General features: G+C 37.3%; 1 protein-coding gene across 6 annotated transcripts in view; it reads left to right on the top strand.

The window, feature by feature from the left end:
• Nucleotides 1-12,388, top strand: part of TSPAN8 (tetraspanin 8) — a 234,628-nt gene that overhangs the window by 202,817 nt on the left and 19,423 nt on the right. For all 6 annotated transcript variants that reach the window (XM_081059239.1, XM_081059236.1, XM_081059235.1 and 3 more), the window contains 2 exons: nt 6,334-6,396; nt 12,015-12,152. In XM_081059239.1, coding sequence (XP_080915365.1) covers nt 6,334-6,396; nt 12,015-12,152 — 201 coding nt within the window. The remainder of the gene's footprint in view (nt 1-6,333; nt 6,397-12,014; nt 12,153-12,388) is intronic.

Below are 12,388 nucleotides of genomic sequence, written 5' to 3'. Positions count from 1 at the left end.
TACATAATGGGCTTTTAAACCTTAAATATAACTTTAGCCATACTCTGACCTTTCTCTGTCCTCATGGGTCAAGAAATCTGTGGGGCTAGAGGATATGCTCACCCTGAGCTTGGCCTCCACTTTGGGTATCTGGGACCAGAAATTTCCCTGCCCAAATGGCCCCACACCTGTTTCCAGGGTCTGCATGAGACTCTCCAGGAGTGATCTAGGGAAGCTATTTGCCAGGAATAGGAGCAGGGTAAACAGAACTAGCTTGCAGGCTGAGGTTGTTCATACCCATTCTGTTATGTCCCTCAGAGTTCAAGACAGAACTGGAAGTGAGGGATGGAGGCCAGGGCGGGCTCTCCCTTGGCCGAATTCTGAAAATTCTAAATCAAACTTTGTCCTCCAGGTCATGAAGTGGGCACATTTGTCAAGCTAAGAAGATAGAACATATTTTCTATAACTTCTCAATATAGAGACCTATGGTCTGTGGTCTATTATTTGTATTCTTGCTCCGGGCCCTGCAAATGTATGTACAGGTCTGCAGGTGTTACTTTATGGCAGTTGAACTTTGGAAACAAAGTGATAAAAATGTGATTCAGAAACATTAGGATTCTAATCAAATGCTGAACATTCATCTCTCTCTTTACGTATTTTGAAGTTATGTGAATTTTAGTGATTTTATACTTTAGTACAAAAAATATAACCCGAAGCACATTTGCCTACGCCTTATTCACATCAAAAGGAAAAATGGTTGATTTCTTTCCCTTAAATGTAGAGCTATTTAAAATTAGAATTTGCAGCAGTTGTACTAGGTGCTTGGCTTACGTAGCAGGTTTAGAAGATACACATGCATGCGACCATAAGGACAATTGACTGTGTACTTAACATGCATTAATACAATCAATATCATTCGTGTTAGGAAGATAGAAAAGTCAAAACGTTCATTTTGCTGAAGATAGAAAAACCATAATAGCAGAGCCTGCTAAGAATTGGAGTGTTTCATTTACTCCACTGGTTTAGAGCATCAGAAAATCAGATACTGTGGGAAGGCTAGGAGGCCATCTCAGTAAATCAGAGCTGTATTAGGCCCATGCCTGTAGAGAGAATGCACAGCAACCTCCCCTCCAGTAGGAGATGTGAGAATTAACATTATCCACGTTGTTAAACAGTGGGACAAAGCATACACTCTACTCTCAAGTAGCAAGAAATCGGAATAGGTCTTATCTTATTAAAGATGAATAAGGGAAAAACCCCTACATAAGTCTTAATAAAAAAACACTGTTGAACAAGTGAGAGGGAATGTCACCCTGAAGCCTTAGATGACAAGCACACACCCCTGAAAGAAATACTCCAGCATCCTGAGAAAAGTATCAGGAAATTGGTATCCACAATGCAATGCCAGAAAATAACCCCCCATGAAATGGTGGCTGGAGGCCATAAAAGAAGATAAAATTAACTGGAAAACCATAGGATGAGATGAAAAGGGAAATGGATAAAATAAGGAAGTACTTCAAGCAAACTCGAAACACAATGATAGAATTAAAATCCACTCCAGAAATCACATTACATGGAGACAGTGATAAAAATTCCAAATTGAGAAACTTTCCCAAAGGAAAATCAAAAAGAGACTAATGATGTGAAATAAGATGATAAAACAGAGACTGGAAATCCAAAACAATTTGTATTCCTGAAGAAGAGGACAAAATAAATGGAACAAAAACAATGATCAAATTAACGTAAAAAAATTCTCACAAGCAATGATTTCACAGTCTGCATTTTCTTACCACAGTGCAATTAAACGGGACTTTTAATACGTATTTAATAAAAGAGGAAACTTGAAAACTAACAACAGCAGTACTGTCGGAAAATGTAAGGGCTGTCAAGACCCTTGCCCCTGTGCTCATGGCCTCTAGTGATCTGGGGTTATTGTAGAAGCAAATCTTCTAGTTATCCATTTGGATATTTTCTTGCTCTTTTGTAACCTCTCTGGATCAGCATAGGAAGGTTTCCTTTAAGTTTATCTAACGAGTGTCTATTTTGGACCAATAATGATATAGCTCATAGTACATTCTTCCTCCCAGCATAACACTCTGCACTTTCTTCCATTTTCAACACTCTCCAAAAATACTTTGATAAACACCCAAATCAAAGGATAGAATTGAGAGGGAGTAGGGTTTATTGAAGGTCACTACTTGTATATCAGAGAAGAGGACAAATCAGCTTGTTCTACACCATTTATTTGTGTCCTGGATGGTGCTTCCCATTTTCTTCCTGCCCTTTCTTAGTCTGCTTGGGCTGCATAACAAAATACCGTAAACTTGGTGGGTTAAACAACAGAAATTTATTTTCTCACAGTTCTGGAGGCTGGAAGTCCAAGATTAAGGTACCAGCTAATTTGGTTTCTGGTGAGTCCTCTCTTTCTGGCTTGCTAACGGCTGCCTTTTTGCTGTGCCCTCACCTGGTCTTTCCTCCTTGCGTGTGTCCATAGTAAAAGAAAGATCTCTCTCTAGCTCTTCCTCTTGTTATAAGGTCACCAGTCATATCAGAGTAGGATCCCTTCCTCATGATCTCATTTAACTTTGATTACCTCCTAAAAGCCCTACCTCAAAATAAAATAAAGAAGCACTTCCAGTAAACCGGAAACACAATGATAGAATTAAAATCCACTCTAGAAATCATTACAAGGAGACAGTGGTTAAGAATCCCAAATTGAGAAGCTCTCCCAGAGGAAAATAAAAAAGAGATAAAAGATGTGAAAGAAGATGATAGAACAGAGACTGGAAATCCCAACCCACATTGTGAGTTAGGGCTTCAACATGTGCATTTAAGAGGGTTAAAATTCAGTCCACCAATTACTCATAAGCAAACATCATAAGCAAAAATTGCCTAATTTCTTAGAGTGCTGGCTCAGACCAACTGCATCCTAATTCCGTAGAAGAAAGATGTTGCCTGAGAGCTGAGAGACAAACACAATGACTCACTGAAGAGTGGAGGTTGGGGTAGAAGTAGGCCTTGTTAATTCTGCAGTGTCCACCCACAGTGGGCTGACCTGGGGGCCCAATATCAACCCATTTCCTTTTAGAACCTTATCAACAAGAAAGGACAGAGCTAGACATATTTCTTAATTTATACTCCCAATTATTTAAAACCATATACAAAGATCAAGGAACAAACCCTTAAAGCCAAACTGTAAAAAGGCTCAAAGAACCATTATGATAGCCAGTCCTCTAACAATTGGGATAAAATAGGTTAGCATCAATCATGGCTCTAGAATGATTGTTCTTGACAGAAAATCAATTTACTTTTAAAGTCATTCAACAAATTTATGAATGATTTCATGTTATTAAGACACTCTGATTTTTACATGTGAATTTCTTCAATAAGATGAGGATGGTATATTTTAAACATTTATTTCTTTTTGTTTTTAAGATGCAGTTTGAAGAAAAGATAGAAATAGGGATGGAAATGATAGTTTGGCCAACTTCAAAATCCCTAAGAAAATTTATCTAATTGTAAAGACTGAAGTTGGGCAAAATATTGTTGACTTCTGAAATAATTAAATACGTTTTCTTTCTTAAAATACTTTAATTTGTTAGAGTGGTTTTAGGTTCACAGCAAAAGTGAGAGGAAGGTACAGAGATTTCCCATATATCCCTGGCCCCCATACATGCCTGGCACCCCCCATCATCAATATCACTCACCAAAAGCGGTACAGTTGTTACAGTTGATAAACCTATATTGACATCATAATCACCCAGAGACCAGTTTACATTAGGATTCATTCTTGGTGTTGTACATTCTGTGAGTTTGGACAAATGTGTAATTACATTGGTATGTCTCCATCATTATAGTCTTATACAGACTATTTTCACTGCCCTAAAAATCCTCTGTGCTCTGCGTATTCATTTCATAACCCCTCCAGCCATCCCTGATCTTTTTATAGACTCCATAGTTTTGCTTTTTCCAGAATGTCACATAGTTGGAATTAAACAGTATGTAGCATTTTCAGAGTGACTTCTTTAACTTAGCAATATACATTTAATGTTCCTTTATATCCTTTCATGGCTTGATAGCTCATTTCTTTTTAGCCCTGAATAATATTCCATTGTCTGAATGTACCAGTTTATTTATCCATCTACCTACTGAAGGACATCTTGGTTGCTTCCATGTTTTGGCAATTAAGAATAAAGCTGCTGTAAAAATCCTCCTGCAAGTTTTTGTGTGGATGTAAATCTCAACTCCTTTGGGTAAATACCAAGGAGCTCTGTTGCTGAATCATACAGTAAGACTATGTTTAGTATGTGGGAAACCGCCAAACTCTTCCTGGGTGGCTGTACCATGTTGTATCTCACCAGCAATGAATGAGAGTTCCTGTTGCACCACTTCCTTGCCAACATTTGGTGTTGTCAGTGTCCCAGGTTTTGGCCATTCTAATAGGTGTGTGGTGGTATCTCGTTGTTTTGATACTCATTCTTTTAAATATTAATGTTACAGATAACTTTCAATGGCTGAGAAGACTAAAAGTTATTATTTAAGGGGAAAATATGGTTGATTTCCTAAGATCTCTGAATAATTTGACGTCTAAATACATTGAAGAAGTGAACTAAAAAGTCACCCAGAAACAACAAAAAAAAGTTAAGGGTTTAAACAAAATTATACTTAGTCTCTAAGAGTTCTTCAAGTTTTTTTCTATAGTTTCATCAATAAATATCAGATAAGGGTGATAATCATAATACCTATTTAGATAATTATATTATTTTCAGTTAAAACTAAAAGCCAGAGCGACTATTAAGATAATCAATGTAAACCTTATGAAAGGAGAAGAAAAAGAAAGAAGATATTAGTGAACAAATAAAAAACAAAAAATCCAGCTGCTATAAAATTACTGAAAAATCCCAGAGTCTTATTATCATTTGACACAAATTTTTATAGACTTATTAACAAAGAACTGTTAAAATGAGTATTTATCTTCATCTGCAAATGAAATTGGAATTAGTCAAAATGGGGAGAAGAAATAAGATGTGATGTCAGGCTCTACAGTTGTTTTTTTTCAGTGGTTTGTATTTTATAGTGTGTGCATGTACTTGCCTGTAAGATAATTAAATTGTATAGGTTATTTATTTGATAAAGAGCTTTGGTTTTCCACTGCACAGGAGTTGTGTTGGCTTTTCACAATGTGACTGTTCGCTCAGGGTTCTAGTTTCTTCATCTGAGATGAAGGGTTTGAACCAGGATGATTTTTGAGATCTTTTAGGGAACGCAGATCCTCTGGTTATTTAGCTACTCCTGGGACTCCCCATTCCTTAACAAAGCCCTTGACTCTACTTCCATGGCACACTTAATGAGAAACCATTAAAAGTGAACCTGATGTTTTGGGATTCTAGACAGATGGCTCAACCATGTATGAAAGCAATGATGCTCCCAGGTCACTGGGCTTTGGAAGTCTCAGGCATTTCTCTGTCAGAGCACCATAAGGCCAGAATAGTCTAGAAAGTCCTCCAAGGCCTGCTGGGTTTGGTATGTTACCAAACTTGTTTTCAACATCTCTGTCTAATACTAGATCGTTGATTTTTTTTTTTTTTTGAGGCCACAACATATATATCTTTAAAGAAAAAAATTGTAAAAGACAAGGGTTTTACTTACATGAAAGTAAAATGTGTTTCACATTTTATGTATTGGCCTTGGTCCAAATGAAATAATCTGGTAAAGTCATTAAAGGAATTTAAGACTTTAAGTACTGTTCCTCATTGTTCCTCTTCTCTCTCTTTTACTACCTAAAAGAGCTTATTTTAAAAGAGCTTATTTGGGTATAAAAAGTGTTATAAACCCTCGTTGCTTAACTGCAAATTTTGTCAAATATTCTACTTTTCCCCTATCTTTCCCAATTTCTTGCTTCTTGAATCTTGAAGGAATGTTTGGTAATTAGTCAGTTATTCCCTTTCTTTTGGTCTAATCAGCTTCTCAGAGACAAGCCCAGGGGCCTAACAAGGATATTTTGTCTTTAAACTGTTGTGACTTATCTTTTGTATGTTAAAATCTAGTAAACACACAGATTTAGAATTGAAACATGGAAAATCATCTTTCCCCTCCCCCGTGCTGGAGATAACTTCTTGTCCTACACCTATGAATAGACTGGATGGGAAACAGATTATTCGTAGTGAATTTGCCAATTACAGTGGAAAGTTTTAGCAGTTATCTGCACACGAATGTACCTCATTTATATCTTTTAGGTTGTAATGGTGTGATTAATGATAAACCATTGTAACCAGACGGCTAAAGGTATGTGGAATTAGAGTTGCAGTTTATCTAAATTGTACTTTATATATATTTGTATTTTTTTCCCTGCAGCTTTGTGGTATCTTGATCCTGGCAGTAGCAATTTGGATAAGAGTAAGCAAAGATGATCAACAGGTAAGTAAATAAATACAAACTTCTCTGTTCCTAGAGTAGTTTCATTTCTCTTATAACGATCAAAGCAATGACAGTGATGATTATGATGATAATGATGATGATTTTTATAGCATTTTCCTTAACTGCCTCCTGTAATCGTTTGCATATGTGATTTTATAATTTAATTCAATTTAATTAATCAAAATTATCTACTATGTGCCTGACACTGTGCTAGGCATGAATCAATCCTTCTGGAGAATGGAGAAGGTGTTATTCCAAAAATAGGATGATTGCAATGGAAGTGGAGGCAGGAGGGGGCCAAAGTGGAGATTAGAACCTCCTTTGTTATTTGCTAAAGGCAAGCCATAAGTGTAGCTGGAGGATATAGACCACCTTTCCTTCCCATCAAGAAAAATTTTTGTAGTGTAAGGTGTTGACAATAATTTGGCTTGTCCCAAGGTGGGATGGTGGTCCAAAAGGAACGAAGATGAGAAGTTTTCTTGGAGAAGAATTTGAATCTGAGTTTTAAAGGCAACAAAGTACAAAGATAGTTTGTAATTGCCTATGTCAACTGGAAATGAGGGTAACACCTTATAACAGTAAGAGGCTGGTCACACTTGGCTTGGCATCGTCCCCTTACTCTCAGCACACACCCTGCCTTGCTCTGTGGCAAAGCTCTTCCCCAGATTTCCACAGGTCTAGAGGAAGTTTAGTTCATATAGTGAATTCTGGCTCCAGACTTTGGATCCCACATATGCTGTTTCTGTTCCATGCCAGCGGTGCAAACGTGGGCAAAGTATGTGTGTGGGAAAATGGGTGAAGGTGTGGGGGGGTTGTTCTATTAGTTTTACCCCACATCATGCCTGTCACCATTTCCTGGTTTCCTTGCTTCTTCTTCTCTCTCCCTTCTTCTCAGGGGCACTCCGCCTTTCAAATTATTATTCTTAGCATATGCAAGGCAGTTTTCTTGGTCTGTTGTTGCGGCTCTTGCCACTACTCAGGATCACATCTTCTACTGCTAGGGCCTCTTCAAAGTAGTTTCCCCAAAAGTTTCCCTCTCTAAGAGGAATGCTGATTTTTATTCAATAATTATTAAGTTGGCAATTAAGGTCATGCCAACTTATTGTATAAAATTATTGATATAAGTTATGTAAAATGAAGGTATAAAATTATTATACCATGGTGCAGCTAAATGCCTTTGGACGTAGCCTTGTTGAAGGAAAGATTAAAAGCAAATTACCGTTTGTTGTGATTCCTTTCCTAAAACGGGTGACCTCCTTCCCTGCTTCTCTCCTTCCCTCTCTCTTTTCCTTTAAAATTTGCTTTCTATCATTAGAGAACCCAGAGAATCACAGTGGGAATTAGTTGCATGCTCATTCTGTGTCTCATCATGTTGAAAAAATTGTGTGGGGGACAGGTGTGGCCACTAGTTGATAACATCCTAGTCCATCAAGATTTCATTTATTGTTTTATATTTGATAAATGTAATGTGACTTCCTGATGGCCTTGGACTCTGGAATTTCAGCCTGTTAAGGGTGTTTGACGATGTGCAGGATCTCTGTTATCTGGAAACTGATGTCTGACTTTGGGAGTCAAATTAAGCACAGAGATTAACAGCCACCTAGTTAGAGGGTGCTTTGACCTTTTTAAGATGTGTGTACAGCCTGTATTTTATTTCATTATTTTATTTATTTATTTTATTATTTTATTTTATTTCTCTTTGATATGAGAACATTTTATTTTCCCCCAGTGCCTCTGGTAAACAAATTTTCTGTTTAGTCTGTTAAAAAATTACACAGACTGAATGTATTAAAGGAGCACTGTAGTCCTTGAGAGTGTATTTCTCCACATCTGGGCATAAGAATGAATGACCAGAACTAGACAGCATCTTCAGTTACATTTTGACCATTGAGCTCTGTGAGCCTCTAACCCTGAACAAAAGTCAGTATCTGCCAGGCCAACATTAAATCAGCTGGACTTCTGTGAATTGGCTTGATTTCTATTTTATCTGAAGTCAGTGACAAAGATTCCAGACTGTGCAAAGAACTGAATTTTACTGGTGGAAAACAGAGGTAGCAATTTTAGAAGGAGAAACATGAGCATAAACACAGACAAGAAGGGTGTCAGGGAGGTTTTTGTGCCTAACTCTTTGTACTGACGTGTCTCCTGGTGAGGCAAAGCCCATGGATAGCTATGTCGTGGATCTTGTCCCATGAGATCCCTTAGAATCCAAAGAGGATCTCGAGCCCTTTTCTTCCAGGTTCCGCCATTCCTTTTCCTTTAGAAATTCTCCCCTTGTCCTAAGAGATACTCAGACACTGTTCATCTAGACAGCTTTTAACACTGCTCTCCCTCTCCTGGAGCAAACACCTGAACTCAGATTTCTACGTCTTCCCTGAATAAGAATAGCCACTTGTTGGGCTGAACTTGGAACACTGATTCTCAGGCAGCCAGCATACTGCTTTCTGGCCAGTCTTTGGCCATAGGTCACCTGCCCAGAACAGGCTATAGAAGTGTTCCATTACCTGCTGAATAAGTGCTGGCTGTATCCTTCAGGTATCACTTGCAGATGTCTGACCTATTATTTCTCTGCCTTGGCTATCTAGCAAAGTTCTGATAACTCAGTGAGGCTTCAACCCTCTCCGATGCCTTAGGGTTTGCCTGCACTGGCCACACATTCTAGTAAAGTAGTATTTGATGGTGAGTGGGTTTCCGAAAGCTGTTTTTTGTGTTTTTGTTTTTTTGTCATTTTCTGTTTTGACCCAGATGCCATACCTGTATATTAACAAAACTGATTTCTTAGCTCCAATCTTAAGCAAACGAACCAAAATCAAACATAAAACATGAAAAAGAAACAAAAATATCTTTAGGACATATGTAAATGGAAAGGTTTCCAAATATGTAAATTGAAACATTATCTGTAAGCATAGACTCTTAGAGACAAAGGAGGCCTTAGATATCACAGAGGCTGACCCAATTCTCTTTATAAATGGGAAACTGGGGCCCAGCAGGGTTAGTTGACTGTTCCAGGGGTAGAAACTTAGTTATATCTAGGACCCGGATTGGAATATAGATTTTTGTATTAATGTTTTGACAACTTTCCCACATTCCTTCCTACTGATTGTTGAATAAAAGTTTCCTCTAGGCTATGAGATGGTTTAAAAAGAAATCTTTTAAAATGTAAAGATCATTCATAGTAGTGTTTTGTTTTGTTTTATTTCCTGTTAAGGGAGCTGACCTACCTGCTGTTAGTAGATTCTAGGAGGCAGAGTCTCTGAATTAGTCTAAGAATCAGTTGTTCTACCTAGAAATAGCCCAGTAGATAGAAGTAATAAAAGAAAGATGGATATATATATATACCCATATATGTGTGTGTGTCTGTGTATATATATGTATATATATGTGTGTATATATGTGTGTATATATGTATATATGTATATATACACATATACATATATACATATACACACACACACATATATATATGTGTGTATATATATATATATATATATATATATATATATATATATATATATGTATAATGTCACTCCTGTATAACACAGGTACAAAAATTCACTTTTTCATCATAATTTACTTCTGGAGGTTTTAGAGGACAAAGGGTAGACTGAGGCTACCTGTTATGAAGGTGATGAAGAAGCATATGTGTGTGGGGAAGAAGAATTGAATTATGGAAGTTGGTAGCTCAACCCACCACATAGGGCCCTAGGGTTTTTGCCTGAATATCCCACTACTTAACAGTCAGGCAAAATAAAGAGTTTCTGAAAGACTCTATGGACTATACCTTTGGGGAACAAGGAGATAGAATTGATAAGGAATATCAGACACTAGAAAATATTTTTTCCTTAGTTTAAATTTTTTGTTTTGGCAAATGTATAGACCTGTGAAGTTACTATTATAATCAACATTAAAAGCATTTTATTAACCCATAAAAGTTCCCTCATATCCCTTTGTAGTCAGTTCCTTCTTTCCTTAACACCCAGCTCAAAATCAAGAGCTGTTCCGATTTTATCATCATAGCTTAGATTTACCTATTCTTGATTGTCATGTAAATGAAATCGTACAGTAATCACTATTTTGAATATGGCTTATTTAGCTCACCATAATGTTTTTGATATTCATTCATATTATTGGGTCTATCAGTAGTTTGAGGAACTTGGGCTTTATAATTTAATTAATTTAATTGCTATAAAAACGCATGCTTTACCATGCTATTCTTATGTATAAAACACAAAATATGCAAACCAAAGAGGATGTCATGGGTGAAAGCAGCTGTTCCTTCTTTTTTTTAACATCTTTTTTTAAACATTTTTAAAATTAGTTTCAGGTGCACAGAACAATGTAATAGTTAGACACTTATCATTTATATCCCTCACACAGTGATAATACCCCTCCCCCCATCCACTACCCCTCTGACGTCACACACAACTATTACATTTACAGTCTCTATTCCTACTGCTGTACTCCACTTCCTGTAACTATATATATATATATTTATACAAAATTGTAGTTGACATTCATTATTGTTCAGCTTCAGCTTCAGGTGTACAGTGCAGTGATCAGGCATCTACATCATCCCTGAGGTGGTCTCCCTAATGAGATAAGTGTCCATCGGATACCCTACAAAATGTTTACAACGTCATTGATTACATTCCCCAAATTGACTTTTGTATCCCTGTGGCAATCTTGTGGTTACCGACCATGCTTTCTAATCCCCTCACCTTCCCCCTTATCCCCACCCCCCCATCTAGCAATCCTCAGTTTTCCCTCTGTTTCTGAGGCTGTTTCTGATTAGTTCATTCATTTATTCTTTTCTTTAGATTCCACATATAAGTGAGATCACATGGTATTTGTCTTTCTCTGTCTGACTTATTTCACTTAACATAATGTTCTCTAGGTCCATCCTTATTGTTTCAAATAGTAGGGTTTCATTCTTCTTTATGGCTGCGTAATACTCCATTGTATAAATGTACCACAGTTTCTTAATCCAGTCGTCTACTGATGGGCATTTTGGTTGTTTCCATATCTTGGCTATTGTGTATAGTGCTGCAATAAACATAGGAGTGCATAATTTTTTTTTAATTAGTTTTGGATTTCTCCGGATAGATACCTAGGAGTGGAATTGCTGGATCAGAAGGTAGTTCCATTTTCATATTTTTGAGATACCTCCATACTGTTTTCCATAGTGGCTGCACCAAACTGCAATCCCACCAATAGTGCATGAGGGTTCCCTTTTCTAAACATCCTCGCCAGCACTTGTTGTTTGTTGATTTATTGATGATAGCCATTTTGACTGGGGTGGTATCTCATTGTGGTTTTTATGCTGTTCCTTCTAAATTTAAACTAACTGGTGTTTTAAAAGCCTATTGCATTGCTTCCATCCAACAATATCCAATATATCAGCTTAGAAAAATACAATGTTGGAAACATTATTCAGACAAGTAACACCTCAATAGAATGTAAGCTCTTTGAGGGCAGGGATTTTTGCCCTCAGTATAGATCACTGAAATATGCCAAGGCCCAAGAACAGGGCCTGACACATAGTAGGTACCCAGTGGATTTTTGGTGAATAAAAAAACATCAAGGAGAGGAAATTTCTGATTTCTCTTTTTTATTTTCAGCTTTTCACCAATGGAGACTCGGGCGTTAACCCCTATGTTGCTGTGAATATCTTGATTGCTGTGGGTGCTACCATCATGATTCTGGGTTTCCTCGGGTGCTGTGGTGCCGTGAAAGAGAGCCGCTGCATGCTTCTTTTGGTGAGTGCTCCAGACAAATCCCAACCTTCACACTTCTGAGGATTATCTCCCATCCCTGATGTCTGTCAAAAGGACTTGCCAAGATTGATGGAACTCTAACACTAACTTCTGTTTAGAGGGTTTGATTGTGGTAGCTAATATGTTTAGGTTAAAGGGCACCCCGAGAGAAGACAAATTTAGTCTTCATTTGTTCATTATTACTGAGTACCTGCCAGTACTATGTGCCAGATACTATG

This window comes from Rhinolophus hipposideros (genome assembly GCF_964194185.1).
Source record: "Rhinolophus hipposideros genome assembly, chromosome: 9".
Lineage (NCBI taxonomy): Eukaryota > Metazoa > Chordata > Mammalia > Chiroptera > Rhinolophidae > Rhinolophus > Rhinolophus hipposideros.
The sequence above is the reverse complement of the archived record's forward strand: the minus strand, read 5'-3'. Positions and strand labels throughout refer to the sequence as shown.